Here is a 27,753-nt window from a genome sequence, read left to right as displayed (position 1 = left end):
GCGGCTTCTTCAACTGCGATAGTCCGTACAAGGCCGTGCTCATCACGGGCAACTTGTATTTCATGGACGACGTCAAGGACCTCCTCGCGAACCAGAAGATGGTCGTCCGCTCCGTGGGCGTCGACTACGCGGGCATCGTCTCGGCCAAGGCTAACGACGACGGCGACTTCTCCGTGCAGGCGCAGTGCGACAGTTCCGTGGACCTCGAGCTGCTCTTCATGCTGCCCGGGGCCACGGACCAGTTCAAGAGCCTGAGCTTCGGGAACCGGCGGACGGGGGACGCGGGCACGGTGTTGGACGTCGGACCCCTGGCCATCGACCGCGAGGCCGCGACGAACGCCGACGACGTGTCCACCGAGGTCCGATAACACTCGGCCGTTTTCACGAAAGAGTATCGGCGGGCACATGGCGCCGCGCGATGAGTCCGATGACGAGACAGTTACAACATGGGTCGCGCGGTCTGGGGCCGCGGCGGGGTCTCCTTGACGAGGAGCAGCGCGCAGACGGCGCAGAAGTTCAGGCCGAGGATGACGTGCCAGATGAGGTTCGCGCGGATGGAGTGGCGCCCCCGGTGCGTGTCGTGGGCGGCGTCGTCGTCCGTCGTGTCCTCGAAGGTCACGAGGAGCACGAACGCGCCGAACGAGTCGCCGACGGAGTTCACGGTCTGGATGGCCCCCTGGACGAAGCCCTGGTCCGCGAGCGCCACGTCCGCCGTGATCTGGGACCGCACCTCCGGGTTGATGGCCGCGCCGAGCACGGACATGACGCCGACGAAGACCATCCAGGGCTCGAAGGCGAGCGCCAGAAACGCCGCGCAGCACGCGGAAACGCCGATGACCGCGACGCACGCGCGGGGCCCGTCGAGCCCGAACACGGGAATAAACACGCCCTGGAGGAGCGCCACGCCGAGACCGATGGCCCACAGGCCCACGAGGAGCACGGCCGTCTGCGCGGGCATTCCGAACCCGAACTTGTAGACCGCCCAGTAGATCATCAGCGCGGACGCGCCCGCGGCCGCGCCGTGCTGGCAGAAGGTCGCGAAGAGCAAGAGGCGCCGCCGCGGCGTCTCCGTCAGCAGCGCGAGCCCCGCGGCCTGCTCCGCGAGCACCGCCGAGACGGCGCCGGAGCACGAGTCCGCGCCGCTCGGTTCCGCCAACCGCGCCGTCTCCGGCAGCGCGTAGGCGACGAAGAAGAAGAGGGGCAGGATCGACGCCGCGGCGACGGCCACCGTGCCGCGCACGCCGATGCCGCCCTCCAGCAGGACCGCGGCGCCGAAGCCCAGGCCCGCCGCGAGCAAAGAAGCGACGTAGATCGCGCTGAAGAGCACGGCGACCCGCCGCTGCTGGATGGGCTCGTCGACCTCCGCACCCCCCTTGGGCGGCGCCGCCAGCACCCCGTCGACCTGGGCCCGCGACGCGAAGAAGGCGAACAAGCCGCCGCCCGCCCGGAGGTCCACGGACGCCGTGTCGACGATCATCAAATGGTACATGACGTTCGAGCTGTCGACGACCCCCAGCGCGGCGAATAACAGGATGAACGTCAGGGGGTCGCTGATCACGGCGAACAAGCCGAAGACCGCCACGATGGCCGCGATGCCCGCGAGGAGCAGCGGCTTGCGGCCGACGGAGTCGCTGAGCTTGCCCAGGATCGGGTTCGACACCGCGTGGCACAGGTAGTAGGCGATGACGGCGAGCGTGCCCGTCGTCGCCGCCTCGCTGCTGTGGAGGCAGTGCTCCGTGTACTCCGTGCGGATGCTGAAGAAGAGGGCGAGGCAAAAGGACAGGATCATGGAGAAGGCGAGCAGCACGTGGCGCAACCGCGCGACGTCGTCGACGCCCAGGAACGGCGTCGCGAGGAGCGGCTCCGCTTCCGCCGAGGCGCCCATGGTTAATGGGCGGTGCCCGCGCGGCGCCGCGCGGGTAGGTCGGCGTGCGGCGGCAGCGCAAAGGCCGCGTCTATGCTATCGAAACTCAGGAAACTGGGCCTCTGTCATGAGGCATCATCGGCATGTTGACCTCCGAGGCCAGGAAGATGGACGCCCACCTTGCCACCACCCTCCGCACGGCGGAGACGCTGCTCCTCAGTCCGCCCGTCCAGGTCGTGCCCGACGCCGTGCTGCGCGACTCCTGGCGCGTCGCGTCGCAGCTCGACGCGCGCGCGCCCGCCGACGTCCTGGCGGGGCTCGACCCGGCGACGGCCCGGGGCAGCGTCGAGGGCTGCCTCTTCCAGCTCAAGCTCTTCCGCATCTTCCTCGGGCGGCTCTGCGAGCCCAGCGACGAGCCGGCGGCGGCGCGCCTCGCCGAGGCCGTCGCCGAGGTCCTCGGGGAGCTGCGGGACTCCGGCGAGAGCGGCGCGGCGCTCGTTAGGGCTTCCGGCGGCGAGTCGTCTTCCGAGTCGGAGTCGTCGGCGTCGGAGGACGAGCCCGACGCGCCCCTCGACGCCGGCGACGCCCTCGACGCGTCCATCTCCAGCGACGACAGCGACGACGAGACCGCCGGCGCCGCGCGGCCCGCGGCGGCCGCCGTGCGCCTCGCGCTCGACCGCGCGTCGCGCGACCCGGTCAGCCCGCCGGCGGCGCTCGCGGCGGCCATGGCGACCTACGCCGACGACGCCGCGGCCCTCGAGCTCGGCTGCGCGCGGCTCGCGGCCCACTACCGCGGGCAGGCGAGGCGGCGCGCGCGGCCGCGGCCCGACGGCGAGGCGACGGCGGAGGCCGCGGCCGTGTCCGCGGTCGTCCTCGGCGCCCTGCGCCAGGTCAACCTGGCCCCGACCCAGGGCGGCGCGGCGGCGCACCGGCGGTCGACGCTCGAGGCCGTCGCGGCGGCGACGGGCGGGCCCGAGGGGGCCGTCTTCGTCGAGCGCTTCGCCGCGCTCGGCGGGCTCGCCGCGCTCCTCGACACGCTCCAGCACGCGGCGCCGGACGAGGCCTCCCAGGTCGCGGGCCTCGGCGTCCTCGGCCACGTCGCGGCGCGGCGTCTCCTGTTTTTAGCGGGACAAACGGCCAGTTGTTTGCATCTCTAGGCGAAATTGTTGGAGCGCGACGTCACGCGGCTCTCGGCGCCGCGCGCGTGCCACGCGGTGCTGTCGGCGCTGTCGCGCCACGCGCGCTGCCCGCGGCTCGTGGGCCTCGCGGCCCTCTCCCTCGTGAACATCGCCCACCGCGACAAGGCGGCCGCGGGCGCCATCGCGGACGGCGGCGGCTGCCACCTGCTGGTGTCGGCGCTGTTCGGGCTCGCCGGCGACGACGGCGACGTCCGCGCGGCGCACGCGGCCGGCGCCTGGGCGCTGGGCGCCCTCGCGCCCCTCGACGGCCTGCGCGAGGACGGCGCCACCGTGCGCCTGGCGGCGGCGGTGAAGCACGCGGACGCGGCGGCTCTGTTGGACGAGGTCGCCGCCAGGGCAGGACAAGAGAGCGAAATTCCCAACTTCAAAGGCTCCTCTCTCGGCCGTTTTCCGCTCGTTTCGGCTGATTTTTGGACGAGCGATCATCTCTCGGAACGGTCTCGAAGCATGGATGCTTTATCCGGAACGCGTGCGCGCGGAACACTCATGTTGAAGCGAACTTGAATCACTCCTTTCCTGCCCAGGTCGCCGCGCGGTTCCCGAAGTCGCCCGCCGCGCGGAACGCGGCCCTCGCGCGGACCCAGCTCCAGGCCGCCTTCGACCGCGCCGACGGCGACGCGCGCCGCGACGGCGCCGCCGCGCCGGAGGACCCGCGAGGCTGCGTCGTGACCTAGGTTTCCTTTTTTCTGAGTGCATGTTGAAGGGCAACTCCCCGAAGTGGCGACGCGATGGAGGCGCCCGCAGCGCTCCCTGATGATGCGGCCATCGCTGCTGTTCCACTCCCAACCTACGCCGCGGCCATGGCCGTCGCCTACGGATGCTGCTACGCGCTGGCGAAGACGTGCCTGCGCCAGGCGCCCTGCGTCGCCGTCGCCGGCGACGCCATCTTCGGGCTGGTGTACTACCCCTTGCTCTTCGTCCTCGCCCTCGACGCGTCGTTCGACCTCTACGCCGACGCGACGCTGCGCTGGACGGGCACCACTTCAACGTCCGTCGTGCTCGGCAAGCTCCTGGTGTCGCGCATGGTCGTGCACATGCCGTACATCTTTTTGAAGCGGTCGCGCGAGGAGGTCGAGCTGCGGCCGATGTACGTCGTGCACCACTGCATCGTCATCGTGGCCTACGGCGCGGGCGTCGCGCGGTCGCTGTCCCACTTCTGGGGCGCGGCCGCCGCGCTCTGCGAGGCGACGAACGTGTTTTTGACCGTCGACGAGCTGCTCCTCTCCGCGCCGGGCGTCCGCGCGCGGCCGTGGCTCGCGGCGCCCCAGCGCTGGCTGCAGCGCGGCTTCAAGGCGGCCTACGTCGTCTTCCGGTTGGTGCTGTTCCCGTGCATCCTCGCGACGATGGCGCGCGACGTCCGCGGCATGGCGCCGGCCGACTACGCGCGCCTCGGGCCCTTCGAGCTCGCCGTCTTCCCGGCGGCCGTCCTCTTCGTCTTCGGCCTCTCCGTGTCCTGGGCCGTCACGGCCCTGCGGCCGGACCCGCGCGCGCCGCCCGACGCGCCCGCGCTGCCCGTGACGTCGCCGCGGGGCCACCCGTCCGGCGCGAAGACGAACTAGGACCCGGCGCGATTTTGTGCTAGGGCCCGCCCCGGCCGGCGGGGCCGCCGAAGCCCCGCGCGGGCCGCGCCACGGTGCGCGTCGGCACGGACCGCCGCAGGGAGTAGCCGTCGTAGACGTCGGACGTCGCGACGCCGCACGCGACGTTCGACTTCAGGACGCCGTTGCCCGTCGCGTTGTCGAAGGAGATGCCCGCGCACGTCGCCGCGTCGCAGCAGGCCCGCTCCGCCTCCGCGAGGCTCAGGCCCTGGAAGTCGCCGAGGTTGCCGTCGTAGCCGCCGCAGGCCTCCCGGTAGCCGCCCGAGACGTGCTCGAAGGGCCCGCAGTCGGCCTCGCGGGCGCTCGGGACGCGCGACGCCTTCGCGTAGCCGTCGTGCGCGGCCGACGCGGCGACGCCGCACTCGAGGTTCCGCTTGAAGACGCCGTCGCCCGTGACGTTGTCGTAGGAGAAGCCCGCGCAGAGGGAGTCGGCGCAGCAGCTCGCGAGCGCCGCGTCGAGGGTTTCGTTGGAAAAGCTCGCGCGGTTGCCCGCGGCGCCGCCGCAGGCCTCGCGGTAGCCGCCGGGCGTGAACTCCCACGCGTCGCCGCCGCACGTCGCGACGTCACCGTCGTCCTCGTCCGCGCCCGGCAACTGGCTCGAGAGCGGCGTCGGGCCGTCGTCGTCGTCGTCGTCCGCGGCGCCCGGGAACGACAGGCTCGAGAGCGGCGTCGGGCCGTCGTCGTCGTCGTCGTCCGCGGCGCCCGGGAAGGACAGGCTCGAGAGCGGCGTCGGGCCGTCGTCGTCGTCGTCGTCCGCGACGGTCGACGCGGCGCCCGGGAAGGACAGGCTCGAGAGCGGCGTCGCGTCCGTCGACGCGCGCTGCTCGGCCGCCGCCGCCGCCGCGCGAGCCCGGCGGTCGTCGTCGTCGCTGCTCGCGACCTCGATGATGCTGCCGCGCGAGAAGTAGACCCCCGCCAGGACGAAGAAGCAGGGCACCGAGACGGCCAGATGCCAGGGCCGCAGGCGCCGGCGAGCCGCCGGCGCGTCGTCGACGACGCGCTCCTCGCTCTGGTAGCCGCCGCCGTAGAGGAATCGCTCCTTTTCGTCGGTCGCGGCGGTCGCCGGCATGAGCTCCACGTCGAGCACGTTCCGCCGCAGGTCCTGCGTCGACGTCGATCTCGACGAGCTCACCATCGTTCGAACGTCGGACGAGGCTGCCCCTCGATGGTTGCCTTGCCGACCTCAAGGTACCCGCGCTGCATGAAAGGTTTCATCTTTGGTGTGCGGGCAGCCAGCCCGCACAGACCGAACAGGCGCGGCGGCGGCGGCGCATGCCGTGAGGCGCCGGCCCCTCCGCCGGGCTCCTCGACCCCCCCGACGCGCGCGGTGAGACGCGGGCGCGATGGCGTCGACGACGCTGTTCCTCAAGATGAAGAAGGAGAAGAAGAAAGAGGAGGACGAGAAGGAGGAGGAGGGCGAGCACCACGACGACGAGGACTACGAGGACTTCGACCACGACCAGGCGGAGAAGCGCATCAGCAACCTGAGCTACCAGAACGCGGAGATCCGGACCAACGTCTGCAAGGTCATCGAGACGCACACGGGCGTCGTCTTCGGCGACGACGACGCCGCGGCCGTGCCGGACATGGACTACTACTGGTACGACGAGCCGACGGAGCGGGGCTACGGCGTCTCCTGGGCCGAGGGCTGCTACTCCTTCCGGCTCTCGACCTGCGGGCGGGCCATCTGCCGGTCGCACGTCGACCTCGTGCGGCACCAGGTCTTCGAGGTCGTCGTCAACGGCACGATCGGCCTCGTCGCCGTCGCCTTCACCATGCACCTCGTCGCGCGGCCGGACCTGAGCAAGCCGAGCGACGCCCGGCTCTGGTTCTTCGTCGTCTTCGTCAAGTACTGCTCCATGGTCGTCTTCGCGGCGGAGATGGTCGTCAAGGTCGTCGCCGAGGGGTCGCGGCCCCTGCGGTACTGGACGGGGCCCGAGTCGACGATCAACACCTTCGATTCGACCATCGTCATCCTGTCCTTCGCGCTCATGGGCGGCGGCGGCGGCGAGGCCATTTTGCCGGTTTTACGCCTCGCGCGGCTCGCGAAATTATTAAACCGGACCGCGGAGACGCGGCGCGTGCTCTACGGCATCATCGCCGGCTGCCGGGCCATGGTGTCCATCATCGTGCTCCTGGGCCTCATCATGTTCCTCTACGCGATCATCGGCGTCAAGTCGTTCGGCGAGAACGACCCGGCCCACTTTGGGACCGTCCCCATCGCCATGCTCACGCTCTTCGTCGCGTCGACGTGCAGCGACTGGAGCCACATGCTCCAGATCAACTACAAGGGCTGCGACAAGGGCGGCGAGGACTGGCCCTACTACGACGCGGACGAGCTCACGGAGTTCCGCACGTACGTCGGCGAGTTCTACAACTACGACTGCTACGACCCGACGCCGCGGAAGCTCGACGCGATCGTCTTCTTCTACTCCTACACCATGCTCACGGCCTTCGTGGTCCTCAACCTCTTCATCTCCGCCATCGACATGGCCATGTTCGACATTCTGTACGCGGAGAACGAGGAGGACTTCGAGGAGACCGCCGCCAAGGACCCGGACTGCGCCGCGGCCGCGGCGGGCCTCGAGGCGATCCAGAGCGCGGCGGCGAAGCGCATGAGCGTGCTCGACCCGACGGCGACGGCCGCGGCCGCGGCCGAGGACCCGGACGCGGCGCTCAAGAAGCGGAGGAAGCGCGCGTCCATCGCCGCGGACGCGGGCCTGAGCAACCCCGTGAACATGAAGCCCACGGTGAAGAACGACGGCGAGGAGAGCTCGCGGTCCTCGGCGACGGGGCGGCCCTTCGCGATGACCCAGGTGCTCACGTACGAGAACATCCGGAACATCTACGCGGACGTCGAGGTCGCCGCGTCCACGGAGGAGCTCTGCGAGCAGGTGCTCAACGGGCCGGAGATGAAGAACTTCGAGGACACGCTGGACCTGATCCTCATCCCGCGCGTGCGCAAGCACATCGACCTCACGCAGATGGAGGAGAAGGTCAACGACGTCGTCGCGCTCTGCCGCCGCGTGCTCCGGTCGCGCTACTTCCCGGTCCTCGTCGTGACGTCCATCGTCGCCGCGGGCCTCATCGAGGCGCTCGCCGTGACGCCGTCGGAGCCCGTGTCGAAGCACAACCTGCACGTCATCGACACGGCCGTGCTGTCCGTCTTCGTCCTCGAGTGCGCGATCAAGATCACGGCCTGCGGCGAGGCGCCCTACCGCTACTTCGCCGACTCCTGGAACGTCTTCGACTTCCTCATCGTCTGCGTGTCCGTGCTGGGCATGGTGCCCCACGCGGAGGACCGCATGCCCGGCGCCGTGCCGAATTCGACCGCTGGTTCGGGTGGTCCCGACCAAACTTCAGAATGCTCGAGCTCGGTCACATCGACGTCGATTCGGCTGATGTTTGGACGAATCGATGGCTCTCGTCGAGTTCTCGAAGCACGGCCGAAGAGCTTGCGTCAAAACTGTCGCATATGCGCACATTGAAGTCGCGTCGAAGATTCGAATGCGGCGCAGGCCCGGCGTCGCGATGCTCCGGCTCTGCCGGCTGTTGAAGCTCGTCAACTTCTACCCGGCGCTGAGCGTCGCCGTGTCGTCGCTGCTCAAGGCGTCGTCGAACGTCTTCTACGCGTCCATCGTCCTCGTGCTGACGGTCTACGTCTACGCGGTCGTCGGCATCCTCCTCTTCCGCGTGAACGACCCGGGCCACTTCGGGAACCTCGCGCAGGCCGTCGCGGCGGTCTGGGCCGTGTGCACCATGGACGGCTGGGACGTCATCATGTACGTGAACATGTTCGGCTGCAGCCGCTTCGGCTACCCCTTCAACGAGGTCCCGTGCGAGAACTCGCGCGCGTTCGGCTGGGTCGCGGCGCTCTACTTCGTGTCGCTCATCTTCTTCGGCGCCTGGATGCTGCCGACGGTGATCATCGGCATCACGACCATCGCCTTCGCCGAGTCCACGGAGGAGATCAAGGAGGAGTACGCGCAGCTGAAGCTCGGCGACGAGGCGTCGCGCAAGGCCGCGCGCATGTTCGAGACGCCCGCGATGGACAAGAGCTTCCTGCCCCAGATCCACGACCTCTACCGCCGCCTCGCCGAGTGCCAGGCCAAGGGCAAGCAGATCGAGTTCCACCTCGACAGCACGCGCCAGCAGGAGTGCAACACGGGCCTCCGGGACCTCACGCTCCGGCCGCTCCTCAAGTTCGTCTCCACAAAGTACAAGCACGGCCTCTGCCCGCCGAACCGCCCCATGAAGGACCGCGAGGCCAACGCCATCATCGCGTCGACCTGCGGCGACCGCTACCGGAGCGCCCTCTGCGCCTGGCCCGTGTTCCTCTTCCTGCTGAACTTCATCCGGTGCTCCGCCGAGTACGAGCACGCGCCCGCGCCCGACGACGAGGAGAGCGACGAGGACCTGGACCTGGGCAAGCGCAAGGGCCAGAAGAAGAAGCCGGGCAAGCACAGGAAGAAGAAGCTGGCCCCCAAGGTCCAGCGCAGCCTCATCGGGCGCATCAAGGACAAGTACGTCGGCGCGTCGAAGACGCACTCGGACGCGCGCGCGGGCGACGACGTCGTCGGCGACCTCGGGGACGCCGCCGCGGAGGGGCTCGTGGGCGCCATCGACGGCCTGGGCGACATCGCCATGGGCTCCGTGTCCGGGCTCGCGGGCCTCGACGCGGAGCCCGTGGACAACACGAAGGCCGTCCGCGCGGCGCTCGCGGGCGCGGACGACAACTACTCCTGCGCCGGCGGCTTCCAGCAGTACCTCGACGGCGCGAAGAAGCCCGACACGCCCGAGGAGGCCTTCTTCTGCTCCGCGGACCGCAACGGGTTCCTCGACGGCGGCATCTTCGACCTCGTCGTCGACCGGTCCCCGGCCGAGGCCAAGACGGCCCAGTGAGCCTCATCCCCCCCCTGTTTCGTCGCGTTCCGTCTAATCCGCTAGTCGACTCCGTGGTCTTTCTAAAACCGCGAGTCGACTCCGTGCTCTTTATGAACCGCTAGTCGACCCCGCGCCACGCGTCGGCGTCGAAGGCGCCCGACGGGCTCACGAGGACTCCGATGGACATGTTCGTTTCCTTGGTCTTCGCGCAGTGATAGAGGCGCAGCGATCCGTCGTCCATGCCGACGAGGTAGGGCGTGCCGACGACCTGCGCCGTCCAGTCGCCGAGCGGCGCGACGCCGGGCTCGACGATGGGCCCCGCGGCCCGCGTCCACGAAGCGCCGCCGTCGGAAGACGTGGCGGCGCCGAGGCGGTGCGTGCCTGTGCCGGCCTCGACGCCCTCGTAGACCATGAGCACGTCGTCGCCGCCGCGCTTCACGACCGCGCGCGTGCCGACGCCGACCTCGTCGAACGCGCCCTCGGCGCCCGTGTCGAGCGCGAGCGTTCGGTCCGTCCACGTCAACCCGGCGTCCGTGGAGACGGCCGTAAACGCGCGCCAGTTCGTGCCGTTGAACGCGTGGTACATCATGCGCCAGTGGGATTCGTACTGGAGGATACGCGGCCACGACGCGAACAGACCTTCGTCGATATCAGCCTCGAGCACGGGCCCGGCGCCGTCGGCGCCGGAGCCGCGCCGCTCCCAGGTCACGCCGCCGTCGACGGACACCGCGCGGCCGATTTGCATTTTGACGCCGCGGTAGCTCTTGCCGCCGAGCGCGTCCGCGGCGCCCCCCGCGCCGAGGTAGAACATGAGCAGGTCGTCGCCGTGGCGCACGACGTCGCCGACGCCCGTGTGCAGGCCGTCCCAGGCCTCGACGTCGTCGCTCGGCGCGAAGACGGACGCGTCGGCGTTGGGCCCGTCGACCTTGGTCCAGGCGACGCCGTCGGCCGACTCCGCGAGGCCCGACGTGCCCGTCGGCAGGAAGCCCACGGAGCCGTCGGACCAGTTGCCGTCGTTGCCGTAGTAGAACATCTTCCACGGTTCGCCGTTGATCGGCGGCAGGACGACGGGATTGGCCACGCAGGCCGAGTCCCAGCGCGCGGCGCCGGCCGAGGGAGAAAGCACCGGGGATGAGACGGCCGACTGCGGACTAGCGCGCTGGAAGACGCGCTTAGCTGCGAACGCATTGCGCTGCAAGAACGCGTCACCGCGAGCGCAGAGCGCTGCCAATAACCAGAGCATCGATGCTATCGAGCTCTGCCAGCGTGGCACCATTGCTCTGCGCCACCCAGTGTCAACATGGTTGTTGAATGCGTCAACGTCGGCGTTATTATCAAGGGGTCAAGCATGGCGGAGATCGAGGGGCTGGTCCGCGCCTTGCGCGAGGGCGACGACGCAGCGAAGTTTGCGGCGGCGCGATCGTTACACCCCCTCGTGCAGCGCAACGCCGCCAACAGGGTCCTGTTCGCCGAGGCCGGTGGCATCCCGCCGCTCCTCGAGCTCCTGCGCGACGGAAGCGCAGGCGCGAAGCCGTGGGCCGCGGCGGCGCTGAGCGACATCGCGTACAAAAACGCCGACAACCGTGTCCTGATCGCCGAGGCCGGCGGCATCCCGCTGCTCGTCGAGCTCCTTCGCGACGGCAGCGCGGATGCTAAACTGTGGGCCGCGGCGGCGCTGGGCAATCTCGTGCACGACAACCACGCAAACGCGGTCGCGATCGCGGTGGCCGCCGGCCTCGAGACGCTCGTCGCGCTCGCGCGGCGCGGCCGCGTGATCGTCAACAACCATTGGATTGTGTCCAATGCGACCCTGCCCGCCAAGCGCAAGGCCGCGCTGGTCGTCGCCGCGCTGCTCCGCGGCCGCGTCCCGGTCGACACGCGGAGCCGCGCCGACGTCCGGGACGTCATCAGGGCCGTCATCGGGCCCTACCTCTAGGTGCCGGGAAGCTTAAGCGGTACCGCCCGAACGGCGGGGCGGGAAGAAGAAAGAAAAATCGGGGGCCGGCCGCCCCCCCTAGCCGGAGCCGCAGATGCCGCCGGTGTTGCCGGCCTCCGTCGGGTCCGGGTACGCGAGGGACACGACGCCGTGGAAGCCCATGAGGACCGTGGAGAGGGAGACGACGGCGCCGATGGAGAAGGCGACGTAGGACGAGCGGCCCGTCTTCTTGATGAGGTGGCCCATGCCGAGCTGGCCGACGGCCGTCGCGAGGGCGCCGACGACGAAGAGCCGCTTCGCGTAGTCGAACTGCACGAGGCCAAAGGTCAGGAACGTCGTCGCCGCCGTCGTCGACGTGAGGAGGATCATGCAGGCCGTCGTCGCGCCGGCGACGGGCGGCAGCACGCCGAGCTCGAGCATCAGGGGCCCGTTGACGATGCCGCCGCCGATGCCGAAGAGCCCCGCGCACACGCCCGCGAAGAAGCAGATCGACGGGTACTTGAGCGTCGTCGTCTCGTCCCAGTGGAAGTCGCCGTCGACGTAGGCGTAGCCGCAGGCGTCCTTCTGCTTCGTGCGCTCGACGAGGTACGACCGGACCCATAAAGCGATGACCTGGGCAGCAAAAGGGTGATTCAACGTCGCTTCAACGTGAGTGTTCCGCGCGCGCGCGTTCCGGAAAAAGCATCCACGCTTCGAGACCGTTCCGAGAGTTGATCGCTCGTCCAAAAATCAGCCAAAACGAGTGGAAAACGGCCGAGATATGAGCCTTTGAAGTTGGGAATTTCGCTCTCTTGTGCTGCCCTGGCGACGACGATGAGCGCCGCGAACATGAAGAAGGTCACGGCCCAGTAGGACGACGTGCCGCACTCGATGCCGAAGGGCGACGGGAAGGCGCCGCCGCCCTTGGCCAGGTTCATGGACACGGTCAGCGCGAACATGCCCAGGAGCACGCCGACCTTCCACGCGGGGAACGACTCCGTCTCCTCGGCCTCGATGGCCAGCAGCTCCGGCGTCTTCGTCGCGTCGGCCTTGGGCGGCGCGTCGCCGACGCCGCCGTCGTTTCCGGCCTCGGCGTCGTCGAGGAGGCCCGCGGCCTCGGCCTTGGCGGCCTCGGCGCGCTCCGCCTCCGTGATCTCGGCCATCTCCTTCGCGCCCGCGGACGCCTCCATGGCCGCCGTCTCCTTGTCGTAGAGCTTCATGCCCTTTTTCAGCGTGCGCTCCGACGTCGCGTACAACAAGACGACGAGGAGCACCGTGATGACGATCTCCGGCGCGAGCTTGTTGACGAAGCCTCCCACGAGCGCGCCCGCGAGCGTCAAAGGCTCCATGAGGATGAGCAGATCCCAGTCCACGAGGCTCCGGTTCGCCAGCGGGTGGCGCTTCCGCGCGTTCATGCCGACGTTCGTGATGGCCCCGCCGAGCACCGTCATGTTCGAGAGCGGGATCGCGAATTTGGGTTTGAAGCCGAGCACGAGCACGTAGATGGGCACGAGCATGCCGCCCCCGCCGATGCCGCCGCCGGCGGCGATCATGAGGCCCACGATCGCCGCCCCGACGCCGAGGTAGTCGCTCCGGTCGTTGGGCGCGAAGGCCTTGTGGCCCGTGACGGGGTCGATCGTGAAGAGCGGCGCGGCGGCGTCCTGCAGGCGCCGGTAGGCGTGCGGGAGCCAGGCGGCGCCGTCCGGCGCGGCGCCGACGACGGCGAGCACCGTCAGCGCCGCCGCGGCGGCGAAGAGCAGCCGCAGGCGCGCGGCGTCCACCATGCCTGCGTGTCGTGCGTCGCGGACGCGTCGATCTCGCCTCAGCTCGGGCTTGGGCGCCAAAGCTCAGGTTTTCGCTTTATCGATGGTGCCGTGCCCGAAGACTCGATGGCTGCCCGCTTTGCGCCTCTAGCCGATCCCACATGACGACGGAATCGACGGCGAAGAAACGGGCGCCGCTGTCCCTGGCCCAGCTGCGCACGCCCACGACGGTCTACCGCACCGCGACGTCCCACGTCTTCACGCACGTCTGGAAGAACCGCCCCTGGTATGGCGTCACGTTCCACGCCCTCAAGGTCGACACGCGCACGTTCTGGTGCTACGTGATTCTCGGCGACGCCGCGATCCTGGTGCTGGGCTTCTTCGTCTTCGCGATGATCGGCCAGCGCCGCACGAAGGCTCTCGACCTCGCGCTCCAGTCCGTGGGCCTGAGCATCCGCGAGCGGCGGCGCGGCGGGCGCCCGGCGCTCTGCCGCATCGCCGCGGCGGGCCTCGCCTACGGCCAGCGCGTCTACGAGTGGGTCGTGTCCGCGCTCGTCATCGTGCGGGTCTTCCGGGGCGTCGCGCGCCACCGCTGGACCTTGGACCGCCGCGCGGTTCTCGCGGACGGCGAGCTGCAGATGCGGTTCGCCAGCAATTGCCCGTCGATGGTGCTGGGCCTCACGATCAACGCCCAGGCCGTCGTGAAGCCGTGGCGCTACGAGCCGCTCGCGCTCACGGACGGGGGCGCGCTCAGCGCCATCGGCGACGTCCGCGCGACCCCGCGTCCCGCGGCCTGGGCAGGAAAAGGGTGATTCAACGTCGCTTCAACGTGAGTGTCCGCGCGCGCGCGTTCCGAAAAAAGCATCCACGCTTCGAGAACTTTCCGAGAGATGATCGCTCGTCCAAAAATCAGCCGAAACGAGTGGAAAACGACCGAGATAGGAGCCTTTGAAGTTGGGAATTTCGCTCTCTTTTCCTGCCCGTCCCGCGGCCGCGACGGGCTTCGAGAGCCCCCGACCGGGAACGCGAAGGACCATCGATAGGCACGACCCTGCGCCACACGATCGACGCCGCGTCGCCGTTCCGCGAGCCGGGCTGGCGCGCGGACGTCGCCGGCGTCTGGATCAACGTCCAGGGCTACGACGAGCTGCTCTGCGAGGACGTCGCCGTGGCCGAGTTCATCCCCGTGGACCGCATCGTCGAGGGCGCGACCTTCGCCGACGTCATCAGCTCCTTCTCGGGCCCGTGCCTCGACGGGACGCGGCGGCGCGCGGGCGACGGCCGCGCGGACCCCCGGGCCGTCACGTTCGACTACGCGCGGCTCCACCGCCTCGACCCGTAAGGCGACCGCGGCCTTAGGGCGCCCCCTTGGTGGCGCGCCCCCCCCCCCCGCGCGGGCTTGCCCCGCGCGCCGCCGGCATCTCAGGCGAGGAGGTCCGCGCCGAGGTCCGCGTTGAACAGCGCGGACACGGACGTGCCGCAGTGGATGCCGCGGATCGCCGACTCGACGAGCTTGCCGACGCTGACCTGGCGGATCTTGCGCGTCTTCTCCTTGACCGCCGGGTTCAGGGGCACGGTGTTGGCGACGACGCACTCCTCGAGGACGCAGGCCTCGATGCGGTCCGCGGCGGGCCCCGAGAAGAGGCCGTGCGTCGCGAAGGCGAAGACGCGCTTCGCCCCGAAGTTCCGCAGCTCGTTCGCGGCGGCCGTCAGCGTGCCCGCCGTGTCGATCATGTCGTCGACGATGATGCAGTCGCAGCCCTCGACGGAGCCCACGAGGTGCATCGTGCCCACGACGCCGGCCTCGACCTGTGTGCAAATCAACCAGTGAGCTGGGACGTCGGGGCCAAACTTGAGAATTCTCTAGCTCGGTCAAATCGAAGTCGATTCGGCTGATTTTTGGACGAATCGATTGCTCTCAGCGAGTTCTCGAAGCACGGCGGAAGTGCTCGTGTCAAAACATTCGCATGCGCGCACATTGAAGTCGGGTTGAAGATTTGGGTTCCACGCGGGCCTCGACGCGCTGCTTGAGGATCACCGCGAGCGACACCTCCGGCGGGTCCGGCAACCGCGAGAACCCCTCCATGAAGAGCTTGGCCCGCGCGACGCCGCCGGCGTCCGGCGACACGATGACGGGCTTCACCAAATCCTTCATGTTGAAGTACGTCACCGCGATGGGCGCCGCGAACAGATTGTCCACGGGCGTCCGGGGCCCGAAGAAGCCCTGGATCTGCGCGCAGTGCAGGTCCACGCAGACGACGCGGTCCACGCCCATGGCCTCCATCATGCGCGCCACGTCCGCCGCGGAGATGGGCACGCGGCTCCGGTCCTTGCGGTCCTGGCGCGCGTAGCCGTAGTAGGGCACGACGGCGGTCACGGACGCGGCCGACGCGCGCCGCGCGGCCGAGATGAGCAGGAGCAGCTCCACGAGGTGGTCGTTGACGGGCGGGCACGTCGGCTGGACGATGTAGACGTCGCAGCCGCGCACGGAGTCGCAGAGCTGGATGTTGACCTCGCCGTCGTTGAAGCGGCGGACCTTGGCGGGCGACAGCGGCACGCCGAGCCGCGCGGAGATCTCCTCGGCCAGGGGCTTGTTCGCCGAGCCCGAGATGAGCTTCATCTCCAGGGCGCCGACGTCGCTGCTGAGCTGGCTCCGCGTGGCCTTGAACTTCTCGAGGCACGCGTCGAGGCGCTCGGACCTGGGCAGCAAAAGGGTGCGACATTCCCAACTTCAGAGGCTCCTCTCTCGGCCGTTTTCCGCTCGTTTCGGCTGATTTTGGGACGAGCGATCATCCCTCGGAGCGCTCTCGACGCGTGGATGCTTTTTCCGGAACGCGCGCGCGCGGAACGCTCATGTTGACGCGAACTTGAATCACTCTTTTCCTGCCCCGGCTCGGACTTGAAGACCTCGCCCCGGAGCCGCGCCTCAAAGTCGGGGCTCTTGGCCCCGGGCGTGTGGCGCAGGCCCATGAACTTGTCGTACTTCTTCATGATCTTCTCGAAGCCCTGCGTGTTGAGCCAGACGAAGGCCTGGAGCTGGCCGATCTGCGCGTGGAGCGCGACCATGCGGTCGGACGGCACGCCGCCGGCCGCGAGCGCGCTGTTCGAGTCGGACCGCGGCCGGCCCTCGAGGACCTTGAGCTCGCCGTCGAACTCCTGGATCTTCTCGAGGTAGAAGCGGTTCACCTTCTCGAGCTCGTCCTCGAGCATCATGAAGAAGTCCTCCTCGGCGCTCTCCTTGGCGCCGCCCTCCAGCGAGCTCAGCTCCTTGATGAGCCGCTTCAGCTCGTCGTAGGCGATGTAGCCGTGCTGCCACTCGGGCACGATGCTGTTCTTCAGGTCCGCGCCGAACTTCATGGCGCAGAACCGGAGGCGACCGGACGCGGCGGCTGGTGCTCTCCGGATTGCTGCGATCGAATCAAATGCCAACCTCTAAACACGAGTCGACGAGCCTTCAACGTCGCCGCACCGCGACTGTCGCGCGCCTTGATGCGCGCCTCGCCGAACGCGCGCGCGCCCGGCTTCCGACTCGCCGACGCCGCATAGGCCGCGCGCCGAGACCCGCGCAAACATCGGGACGCCTCCGCGCGACACCGCCCGCGACGCGGACCCGCGAGACCGCCGCTTTTAGTAGAATCGCGCCTCCTCGGGCGCGCCGAACTCGTCGATGACGCTCAGGTAGGCGTCGACCTCCTCGAGCTGGCGCCGTTTCCGCTCCTTGCTGTTCATGGGCGCCGGCTGCGCCTCCATGCGGGCGGCGCCGCGCGCGTAGACGGCGGGCTTGTCGCTCGTCATCTCGCCGAGCGACGTCTCGAGCGCGGCCGTGCTCAGGAGCACGGCGCTCGAGTCCTTGTTGATGACGACGTCGTCGACCTCGGCCCAGATCTCGCCGCCCACGGGGAAGGTCTCGCCGAGGAACGCGACCGACGGGTTCGGCTCGACGCCGGTAGCGGCCGCGGGCCGGAGGAGCGCCGTGTAGGTCCCGAAGGGCGTCGCCAGCTCGACCTGGACGCCCGCCGCCGTCGTCCGCGCCACGGTGCCCGAGACGACGCGCCCCTCGGCGATGAGGCCCGTGTCGACGGCCTCGACCAAAACCCGCCGCTTCGCGCCGTCCGCCGCCTTCGCCGCCGCGGACTGCTTCAGGGCCGGCAGCACGGCGGCGAGCTCGGCCGCGAGCTGGTCGAGGCCGCCGTCGACGCGCCGCCGCTGCTTCGGGTGCGCCTCGTTGTAGCGGCTCAGCGCGTTCGTCAGCCGCTCTTTGCCGAGGTCGCGGCAGTCGTCCGCGCCCTCCACGGCCGCCCAGTCCTCGAGGGCCCAGAGCGGCACGGGCTCGATGAACGCACCCGCCTCGAAATTCGCCACGCGCCGCCGCAGCACGTCGTTCTCCCGCAGGAGGACGCCCACGGCCTCCTCGAGGAATTTGACGCGCGCGTCGGGCTCCGACGGCGAAGGCGCGGCGCGCAGCGCCGGGAGGGCGAGGCGCCGCACCGGCGACAGCGCGAAGGACTCGGCGCCGGCCGCGAGGAGCGCGCACGCGACGGCGGCGAGCATTGTATGACGAACAGATCGGCGGCGCGGAGCTCGACGGCACGCTGTGCTAGGCTAGGAGAGGTTAACAGCTAGAGGGCCTCCCCCAGGGGGGTGTGCAAGGTGGGATGATTGCCGTCGCCGTAAAAACACGCCAAGCAGCCCCGCGCCGCGACGATGGCGGAGCCCAAGGCGTCGTTCACGCAGATGTTCCTCATGGCCGTGAAGCTGTCCATCGGCGCCGGGGCCCTCGCCCTGCCGGCGACGCTGCACGCCTGCGGCGTCGTCGAGGCCATCGTGCTCTTCCTCTGCATGGGCGGCGCCGTGCGCTGGTGCATGCACGCCATGCTCCGGGCCAAGGACTACTGCGCGTCGCGCGGCGTGCGCGTCGACGCCTACCCGGACCTCGGCAGCGAGCTCATCGGCGGCGAGGTCGGCCGGCGGGGCATCGAGGTGTCCATCGTCGGGTTCCAGCTCGGCGTCTGCTGCGTCTACCTCGAGTTCGCCGCGGAGCTGCTGAGCGACGTGCTGCCGAACCGGGGCCGGAGCGACGCGCGGGGCCGCGCCCAGTGGGTCGTCTTCCTCGTGCCGCTGGTGTCCGCGCCGTGCTGCCTGCGGCACTTGCGAGATCTGGGCGACGTCGCCAAGGTCGCGACGGCGTTCTTCTTCGCGGCGTGGGCCGCGACGCTGGGCGTCTGCGTCGCGCGCATCTCCGGCGGCGGCCCGCGCGACGTCGACCCGGGCCCGCGGTCCGAGTTCTCCATCGTCGCGGCCTTCGCGACGCTGTGCTACTCCTTCGAGGGCATTCCGAGCACGACGCGGCGCGGACATCGAATCGACGTCGCGCCTCTCGAGCTCGGTCACATCGAAGTCGCTTCGGCCGATGTTTGGACGACTCGATCAAGTGCTCCACGGAGAGCGGGACGATCCGCGTCGACGCCGTCGCGTGCGCGCGCGTCGAAGTCGGGTCGCGGATTCGAGTCCGGCCCAGGTACGCTCGTCCAGATGGCGAACGCGCTGTCGGAGCCGAAGCGCGCGGACGAGCTCGTGCGGTCCGCCGTGACCGCGGTGCTGGCCGTGTACGTCGTGACGGCCTTCCTGGGCGGCTACGCGTTCGACAAGCCGCGGAATCCGCTGACGCTGAGCGTGCTGGACCACGAGCCGGGCCCGCCGGCCGTCGCCGTCAACGTCCTGGTCTGCGTCGCGGTCGTCCTCACCTACCCGCTCCAGTTCTACCCGGCCATCGTCGCCCTCGAGCGCATCGCCGGCGTGGGGCCGGGCGCGCGCGCGCCGCATGGGAAGCGCGCGAAGCGGCGGCGGCCGTCGGGCGGCGGGCCCGACGAGTCCGACGAGTCCGACGACGACGACGCGGACGCGGAGGCGGCGGCGCTGCTCGAGGGCGGGCGGCCGGTTTCGGCGGCCGCGGACTACGGCTCGAGCCGCCTCGGCGACCCGGACGCGTCCGTGTTCATCACGCGCGCCGACGGCGGGTTCCCCGCGGTCGCGTTCCGCCTCTTCTTCGTCGCGGGCACGGCCCTCGTCGCCGTCCTCGTGTCGGACCTGACGCGGCTCATCAACCTCGTGGGCATCATCTTCGCGCCCATGCTGGCCTTCATCTTCCCGGCGCTCTGCGACCTCGTCGCCGCGCACCGGAGCCCGGACGACTACAAGCGCGAGCCCTGGGAGCTCGCCGTGTCCGCGTGCATCCTCGTCGGCGCCTCGGCGGCGAGCTTCGTCGGCACGGCCCAGCAGGTCGTCGCCTTCCTCCGCGCCGCGGGGCCGACGGGGTCCTAAAAGTGGTCCTAAAGCGCGCCATCGTTGCACCTCTCCTTGATGGGCATCGCGATGGGGTCGAGCGGGATGAGTCGGGCGCTTCGGCGCCTGCTCCTCCACGGCGCGGCCCTCGCGGTCGCCCGCCAGCGCGTCGGCGACCACGTCTCCGGCGAGTACGCGGCGCTCTGCAGCGAGTGCCACGTCTTCGGCCACCACGCCCACAAGCTCGTGCGCGAGGCCGTCGCGCAGGGCGCGGCGCCGTCGCGCCGGGACTGGGCGCGGACGCTCGACGACCACTGCGCGAACCGCCGGCTGGCGACCCACGCCGAGGACGCGTCCCAGGCCATGCTCTGCGACGGGGTCCTCGCGGGCCGCCACGGCGCGCTCGTCGCGGACGCGCTCTGGGACCTCGTCGACGGCGCCGACGGCGACGGCGACGACTCGACGATCGCGTCGGCGGCGGCCGTCGCCGACGCGCTCTGCGCCTTCGACTCCGTGACGGAGGCCTGCCCGCGGAACTTTCGCGTGCATCACGCGCCGACGGACACGTACGAGGCGGCCGCCGTGCAGCACGCGTTCCGCAACGGCGCCCGGGGGCCCGTGGAGATCCTCGTCATCGACGGCGCCGTGGGCCGCGCCTGCGCGCCGGAGGAGGAGGACGCGGCCTTCGACGGCGCGGACTCGCTCGCGCGCAAGTTCCTCGCGCCGGGCGGGGCGGGAAAAGGGCGCGACGTTCCCGACTTCAAAGGCTCCGAGCTCGGTCGTTTTCCACTCGGTTCGGCTGACTTTTGGACGAGCGACCATCCCTTGGAACGGTCTCGAAGCGTGGACGCTTTGTTTTTTGAACGCGCGCGCGCGGAACGCTCGCGTCGAAGCGACGTTGAATCCCGCCCAGGCGCCGGGCGAGGAGAAGGTCTTCGCGCTCGCGCGGCCCGCGCCGCGGCGGGGCGACGCGCCGGACCTCGAGGAGACGACGTACCGCGTCAAGCCGCGCCGCGGCGACTGCGCCGACGGCTTCGACCTCTACGTCGACTTCACGGCGCGGTTCCTCCAGTACGCCGTCGAGGACCGCGCCGCGTTCGACCCGGCGAAGCCGCGGTCCAACGCCAACTGCCCGCTGAACGTGACGCTCGCGCCGGACCTCATGCCCTACGGCACGGACGTCCAGCCCGACGGCCGCCCGCCCCACATGCGCCACAGCGCGATCCCCAAGAAGCACCGCCGGCGGAAGCGGCGGGAGCTCTAACTCGCCCTAGGAGACGCATTCGGCGATCATATCGCCGTCGGAGTCGTGGATGCGGATGCAGCTGCCGAGTTCGCACGTCATGCCCACGGGCGCGACGTCCGCCGATGGGTCGAGCACGACCTTGACCTACGATGATCGACCGGTCAGCCGCTCCCCGCGACGCGTTCGTTCGGACCCTGATCGGCACGTTGGCGCCATGAATGGCGTGGAATTCTTTCTGCACCTCCTTCATATCGAGTTGTAGGACAAAGTCCCGGCTCGCTTCGGCCTTGGTCATGCGCGAGTAGTTGAAGCGCGTGATCTCGAGGTCGAGGGGGTCGCCGGAACCGTTCATGAAGAAGCCTTTGCAGCATCCGCGGACGTCGAGGCCGTCGATCCTGTGCGTCGACGGCCCACAGCGAACAATCCACAGCGCGATGTTGGACTTTTCGACGACGAGGTCCGAGAGCTCGAGGTTCCTGATCTTTTCGAGAATGGAAAAGGCCTCGCGCGCGTCGGAGATGGTCGTCCGCGCGACCTTGATGCTCTCGGCCTGCTGGGCATAGACGCAGGTGTGGAGTCCGCAGTCGAATCGGCATCCGTCGACTTCGAGCTTCGCGTCCTTGCCGATCTTGAGCACCTTGCACTGCCGGGGCGCGTGCTCCGACATGAACATGGTGCACTCGGACATGATGAGCGATCCGCGCGCCGCGACGCTGATCCCGTCGCTGTATTTGATCACGCACTTGAGCAGCACGACCCGCGCGCCGGACGCGACCTTCAAGCTCCCGGACAAGACGACGCCCCGCAGCACGCAGTCGCCCCGGAGCTCGGGCGTGCCCTTCGAACTCAACCCTTTGGTGCACACCAGGGCTGTCGGCGGGCACGACACGAACACGTCGCGCGCGTTCGACCGCCAATACCACTGGCCGCTCCCGACGAGCGCGACCCGCCGCTTCGATTTGAAGGCGTCCGGCGTCCACCGCGCGTGCGGAAACGCAGCGTCGAAAGCGTCTTGCCGCGCTACCAATCGGCTGAGGCTCCGCCCTGGGACCGACGTCGCGACCGCGACGACCGAGGAAGCCGGGTCGGCGCAAATGCGCGCGCTTGCCGCAGCGATCTCGCCATTCCACTGCGTCGACACGCTCTGCAAAGGAAGGACCTCCAGCAGCTGGACAAAGCCGAGCATGTGATTGAACGTGTCACCGGTGAACTTGTCGACGGCCCCTGGCATGGTCTTGAGTCGCGATCGGGTGCGGGTAGCAGTGCCTTACCTAGCTCATGCTATGGCGATCATGATGCTAAACCTAGCTCATGCCGTGCCCTGAGATTTTTTTTAATTTCAACATGCCTCCATGCTGAAGCGCGCAGAACGCAATTCGACGACGCGACCACGGCCCCCTCTCGCTTACCACCCACTCCACTAAAAGCGAGCATCAAGCACCGTCGAAAAGACGCTACGGGCCGCCCCCCTTCCACCGCATCGCCGCGGCCGGGTGCGTCCAGGACGTCGTCTGCGTTCGGTGGTTGACGTAGTAGGGCCGGCCGCTCGCGTCGCGCTGCTCCTCCCAGCCCGGGGGCAGCGGCGCCGCCGCCGGGCTCGCGGGGGCCGGCGCGGGCCGCGTCCACGACGTCGTCTTCGTGCGGTGGTTGACGTAGTAGGGCCGGCCGGTCGCGTCGCGCTGCTCCTCCCAGCCGGGCGGCAGCGGCGCCGCCGCGGGTCGCGGCGGCGCCGGCGGCGCGGCGCCGGGCCGCGTCCAGGACGTCGTCCGCGTGCGGTGGTTGACGTAGTAGGGCCGGCCGCTCGCGTCGCGCTGCTCCTCCCAGTCGGGCGGGAGCCCCCCCGCCGCTCGCGGCGGCGCGGCGGCCTTCTCCCGCTCGGCCCTCTCCCGCTCGGCCTTCTCCCGCGCGATCTTCTCGAACTTCTCCCGCACCTGCCGCGCCGCGACCTCGCGCGCGACGCGCTCGCGCGTCTTCCGCGCCTTGCCCTCCGCCTCCTCGCGGAGCGCGCGGACCTCGGCCTCGAGCTTGGCCTCGAATGCCTCCTCGACGCGCGCCTTCAGCGCGTTGTACTCGTCCTCCAGGTGCTGCCACTTCTCCTCCGCGACGCGCGCCCGGATCTTCGCCTCCCGCTCCTTCGTGTCGCTCTCGAGCGCCGCCAGCATGGGCTCGAGCGCGAGATCCGGCCGGTCCTCGACGACGCGCCGCGCGCGCGCGACGAGCTCCGCCTTGTCGACGACGTCGCCGTGCGGGACCTTGGCCTCGTCGAGGAAGTGCTTCAGGCGCCCGACGCTCCAGCGCGCGATGCCGTCGTCGAGCGTGTAGACCGCGGCGTCGCCGAGGTAGGCGCGTTCCTGGCGCGGCGCGGCGGCCGGCGCGGCGACGGTCGGCGCGCGGATGAGGTCCTCGCCGACGCGGTTCTCCCGCACGCCGTCGTCGTACGTCACGTCGTAGAGGTGGTGCAGCCCGGTAAACCGGGTCGCCTCGATCCTGCCCGGGGCGTACTTCTCGCGGCCGCGGAACCGCGCCTCGACGCGGTCGCCCTTCGAGAACTGGCTCCGAGAAGGCATCGCTGCCGCCGTGCGATGGGAAATCCCCGCGACGGCTTCTTGATGGGGGTGAGCAGGCTCGAGCCGACGGTCGCACGACTCGACGGCAGCAGCCCCGTCGAGGCCGACCGATTCGATGGTCGGCGGGAAGGCAGCCCGCGGACGCGGTGGTAAAGTTGCCTTCAATAAAAATGTTGCGGCGATCGCGACGCGCGAACGAGCGACGGGCCCCCGAAGCCCGACGGACCCCCACTAGGCAGCTACGGGGGCGCGCCGCCTACTTGGCCTTGGCGAGCTCCGCGCCCGTCTTCCACTGGCCGTCGTTGACGCGGAGCTTGCGCTTGAACTGGCCCATGCGCTCGGCGTAGGAGAAGTCGGCGAGCTTGGACGCGGCGACGTCGTCGACGTGCTGCGCGCCGCCCCGCTTCGCGGCCTGGGCCGACTTGAGGCGCCGCTTCTCCGCCTTGGCGGGCGCGAGCTTCCAGTCCTCGAGCTTCGCGACCTCGCGCGACAGGTCCAGGTCCTCCTTCTGGGGCGCGTGGCGCCGCCCGAAGACCATCTCGAGGTCGCTGCACTCCTCGAGGGCCTGGAGCTGGCGCCGCTTGTCCGCGAGCTCCGACTCGAGCTTCGTGATCGCGACCTCGGAGATCGACACCTGCTCGCAGAGCTCCTTGTGCGTGGCCTTGGTCTGCTCCGCGTCCATGGACGCGACCATGGACCGGTTCCGCTCCTCCGTGAGCTGCTCGTTGAGGCCGTCGAGCTGCTCGTCGATCTGCGACGACCGCTTCTCGACCATCTCGAGCTTCTCCGCGGCCGCGTTCAGGTCCTCGCCGACCTGGTGCTCCTCGAGCTCCATCTTGTCGCAGCCCCGCAGGATCTCCTTGAGGCGGTTGCGCATCTCGATGATCTCGGGCACCTCGATCGCGTCGACGTCGACGTCGACGGTCGCCGTCGTCCGCTTCCGCTTCTCCAGGGGCTTCCCGGGCACGATCTTGCACATGGGCAGGATCTTCTGCACGTAGAGCTCGGCGTGCTCCTCGTCCTCCCGCAGACCCACGGCGAAGCTCAGGTTCTGCACGTCCCCGATGTGGCTGAAGCTGCTGTAGGCCAGGTGGCTCGGCGTGCCGAAGGCGGCGGAGCTGTCCAACATCTCGGGATCCAAGTTGTCGAGGCCCGGGCTGCTCCACCCGGACGTCGACCCGTGGTGCTCCCCCATGGCCGACGAGGACGCGGTCCCCGGCGCGGGGGGGCCGGGCACGCGAGCAGCCCAGACTCGTCGAGCGCTGAGGCCTCGAGGGGGGATACCTGATTTTTACTTGAGGCCCAAGCAACTCCAGGCCAGGCCCGACGAGCAGCCCCCCCCGGCGCGATGGACAGCTCCGACGACGACGACGACGACGGCGACCGCTACGACCTGCTCGGCGGCGGGCCGAAGCCCGAGGACGGCGAGCCCCTCGTGGACCTGCCCCACCTGCGGGGCGAGTACCGCGGGTCGCCCCTCTGCGGCCCGCTGTACGCGGACCTCCAGTGGGCGGCCATGGAGTCGCACGTCATGGTCATCCTCTACTGCTACCCGTCGTCCTTCGCCGAGGCGCCCATGGCCGAGCAGGTGACCTTCGCCTGCGTCGGCTACAACCCCGTCTACTGGCTCCTGCTCCTCGCGGCGATCCCGTGCGTGCTCAGCGGCCGCTGGGTCCACGCGGCCGTCGGCCAGGGCGGCCCCGTGCGCCACGACGAGCTCGAGGTCGAGCACGAGGCGCGGGTCCAGTGGATCTACACGACGGACGGGCCCTTCGCCTGCGCCGCGCTCTTCACGGTCGCGGAGCTAATCGCGTACGCCGCGGAGGGCGGCACGCTCGGCGCCAACCCGACGACGCTGGGCCTCGTCCTCGATTTCGCCATCGACGCGGCCTACATCGGCGGCAACATGCTCTTCGTCGAGGCCATGAAGCACAAGAACGTGGCCCAGATCCGCTGCGCCATCGCCGCGAACGCGACGTTCGCCGTCGGCCTTGTCGTGCTCCTCCTCGAGTCCGTCGACCGCGTGGGCTGGACGACGGAGTGGCGCTGGCAGCAGCGCGCGACCTTCGCCATCCGCTTCGGCGTCGTCGCCTTCTTCATCGCGGCGACGGCCATCTACGCGCGGCTCTGGAACGCGCACGGCCGCGTGGACCCGGACGCGACGTCCGCGTTCCCCAAGCCCGCGGCCTACTGCATCTCGAGCCACGCCCTCGGCATCCTCGGCATCATGCTCGCCGCGGCGACGGTGTGGTCCATGCTCGCCTGCGTCGTCGTCGTCGGCAACCCGAACTACGTCTGGGACGCGCTCGCCGGCGGGTAAGCTCCTTAGGGCCGCGTCGGCGCGACGCCCCGGAGGCCCGCGTTGATGGCCCGGGCGAGGGCCTCCTGGTCGTCGTAGCCCTCGCTCGAGGCGGACAGCGTCAGGACGCGCGAACTCGCCGGGTCGAGGCACGTCGCCGCGTACGCGACGACGGCGCCGAGGTCCTCGGCCTGGACGCAGCCGGGGTCCCGCGCCACGCCCGGCGCGCAGGAGATGACCTGCTGGACGCCCTTGTCGAGGTACCAGCCCTTGGTCAGCGCGACCTCGCCGACGACGAGGACCGTGTGCGCCGCGCCCGCGGCCGCGAGCGCCGCCTCGACGCCCCCCGCGGACGCCGGCGACGCGACGGCGATGACGTGGGCGCCGAGCTTCGCGGCGACGCGCGCCACGCGCCCGAAGACCGCGTCGTCGCCGTCGGCGACGGACTCGTCGACGTCGCAGTCGAGGTCCCACGTCCACTCCGTGCCCGTCACGGCCCCCGCGGGCCGCAGCCGCGCGGGCGCCACGACCGTCGCGCAGCCCTCGAGGTTCTTCTCGAGCTTCGCGTCGTCGCGGAAATCCGTCAGCTTCACCAGATCCTCGCCGGCGAACGCGAGCACGAACGAGCTGCCCAAGACGGAGTTGAGCGCGCGGCTGCCGCGGGCCGCGCCGCAGAGCGCGCGCGGCGCGGCGAGGCCCGCGTCGAAGGTCTGGGCCGCGCGCTGCACGGCGCCGAAGACCATGGACCCGGCCTTGCCGCCGGCGCCGACGACGGCGACGCGCCGCTTCATAATGGGCGTCGCCGCAAAGGCGCCGTCCTCGTGGTTCGCGATGGTCTCCTTGAAGATCTGCGCGAGGTTCTTCGTCGGCGCGCGGGCCAAACCATTGGCGAACGAGAAGAGCGAGGCGACGATCGCGAGACGAAGAGCCATCGTGAGGCCACAAGATCGCGCGCAAGGCAAGCCCATGTTGCCCACAATGTGAATGGCAATGACGCGACAACGTTAGCTGTGGAGGAGGAGCGCGGAGATGCCGCAGAGGAGCGAGATGCCCAGGAGGTCCGCGACGGTCGTGAGCAGGGGCGCGGCGCCGTTCGCCGCGTCGCTGCCCATGGCGTCGATGCCCACGGAGAAGCCCACGCCGATCACGATCGCGAGCTGGACCATGCCGAAGACCGCGAGCGCGATGGCGAGGGCCTCGGCGCGCTCGTCCGGGTACTGGGCCAGGACGCGCGCGAAGGCGAGGCCCGCGAGGACGGCGCCCGTGACCACCGCGAGCGCGGCCTCGCGGCGCAGCAGCCGCCGGACCTTGTCCCGCGTGACGCCGCCCTGGCTCAGCGCGCGCGTCGTCATGACGCCCGGCTGGTTGCCCGCGTTGCCGCCCGTGCCGACGATCATGGGCACGAAGAAAGCGATGACGAGGTGGCGGTCCAGCAGGCTCTCGAACGTGTCCATGACCAGCGCCGCGCACGACTGCAGCAGCAGCAGCCCGACGAGCCAGGGCAGCCGCTCCCTGAGCAGCGTCGACGCGGGCGTCGCGAAGTAGTCGTCCAGAGACCCCTCGCGCGCGACCTGGAGCGTCTCGTCGATGGCCGCGAGCTCGCCCTCGAGGGCCGCCTTGCGCGCCCGCAGCAGCGCCTCGTCCCTGCCCACGGCCGGCGCCGCGCTCGACACGCTCGCCACGGACCCGTCGCTCCCGGACCGCTCGCGCACCTGCAGCTCCAGGTCCTTGGGCGTCGCCGGATGCATCGGCGACGGCGTCTTGACGGCCATGACGGGCTGCCCCTCGGAAGATGTGCCTCACGTTGCCGGCACCATCGCCGCGGCGCGCGGGCAGCCTCGCCTCTGTGCGAGCCCAATCAAGGTTGTGGCCGCCGCGCGCGGGCAGCCCGGCCGCGGCCCATGGGCGTGTGGAAGTGTAGCTGCGGCAAGACCAACGGCGCGCAAAAGGCCCGGTGCGTCGTGTGTCGCAAGCCGCGCCCGGACGCCGCCGGCGGCGGCGACCGCGACGCGGCCTTCTTCGCGGAGCGCGCCGCCGAGGCCAAGGCGGCGCAGGCCGAGGCGCTCGCGGCGCTCGACCCCGAGGCGCGGGCCAAGGCCGAGGCGGCGGACGAGGCGCGAGCGGCGCACGACGCCG

General features: G+C 70.3%; 5 protein-coding genes across 5 annotated transcripts; 2 read left to right on the top strand and 3 right to left on the bottom strand.

The window, feature by feature from the left end:
• Positions 1-2,031: 2,031 nt before the first annotated feature.
• Positions 2,032-10,570, top strand: AURANDRAFT_64273 (hypothetical protein; the record flags this gene model as incomplete). Its single annotated transcript, XM_009038798.1, has 7 exons — positions 2,032-2,961; positions 3,022-3,333; positions 3,588-3,728; positions 3,798-4,577; positions 6,032-7,929; positions 8,180-9,559; positions 10,363-10,570. 7 exons carry the CDS (start codon positions 2,032-2,034, stop codon positions 10,568-10,570), a joined length of 5,649 nt encoding a protein of 1,882 aa, XP_009037046.1.
• Positions 10,571-14,563: 3,993 nt separating this feature from the next.
• Positions 14,564-16,618, bottom strand: RPPK2 (hypothetical protein; the record flags this gene model as incomplete). The annotated part of the gene is made up of 3 exons (XM_009038739.1): positions 14,564-15,032; positions 15,244-15,922; positions 16,123-16,618. The coding sequence occupies 3 exons, from the start codon at positions 16,578-16,580 to the stop codon at positions 14,646-14,648; spliced, it is 1,524 nt and encodes a 507-aa protein (XP_009036987.1).
• A 1,309-nt stretch (positions 16,619-17,927) lies between these two features.
• AURANDRAFT_64271 (hypothetical protein) lies at positions 17,928-20,769 on the top strand (the record flags this gene model as incomplete). The annotated part of the gene is made up of 4 exons (XM_009038799.1): positions 17,928-18,609; positions 18,742-19,537; positions 19,616-20,255; positions 20,419-20,769. The coding sequence occupies 4 exons, from the start codon at positions 17,928-17,930 to the stop codon at positions 20,767-20,769; spliced, it is 2,469 nt and encodes an 822-aa protein (XP_009037047.1).
• A 1,436-nt stretch (positions 20,770-22,205) lies between these two features.
• On the bottom strand, positions 22,206-23,318 carry AURANDRAFT_64270 (hypothetical protein; the record flags this gene model as incomplete). Its single annotated transcript, XM_009038738.1, has 1 exon — positions 22,206-23,318. One exon carries the CDS (start codon positions 23,316-23,318, stop codon positions 22,206-22,208), a length of 1,113 nt encoding a protein of 370 aa, XP_009036986.1.
• A 256-nt stretch (positions 23,319-23,574) lies between these two features.
• AURANDRAFT_64269 (hypothetical protein) lies at positions 23,575-26,360 on the bottom strand (the record flags this gene model as incomplete). Its single annotated transcript, XM_009038737.1, has 3 exons — positions 23,575-24,436; positions 25,252-25,433; positions 25,665-26,360. 3 exons carry the CDS (start codon positions 26,358-26,360, stop codon positions 23,575-23,577), a joined length of 1,740 nt encoding a protein of 579 aa, XP_009036985.1.
• Between the last annotated feature and the right edge of the window lie 1,393 nt (positions 26,361-27,753).

The sequence above is a fragment of the Aureococcus anophagefferens genome, assembly GCF_000186865.1.
Source record: "Aureococcus anophagefferens unplaced genomic scaffold AURANscaffold_9, whole genome shotgun sequence".
In the NCBI taxonomy this organism is placed as follows: Eukaryota; class Pelagophyceae; order Pelagomonadales; family Pelagomonadaceae; genus Aureococcus; species Aureococcus anophagefferens.
The sequence above is the reverse complement of the archived record's forward strand: the minus strand, read 5'-3'. Positions and strand labels throughout refer to the sequence as shown.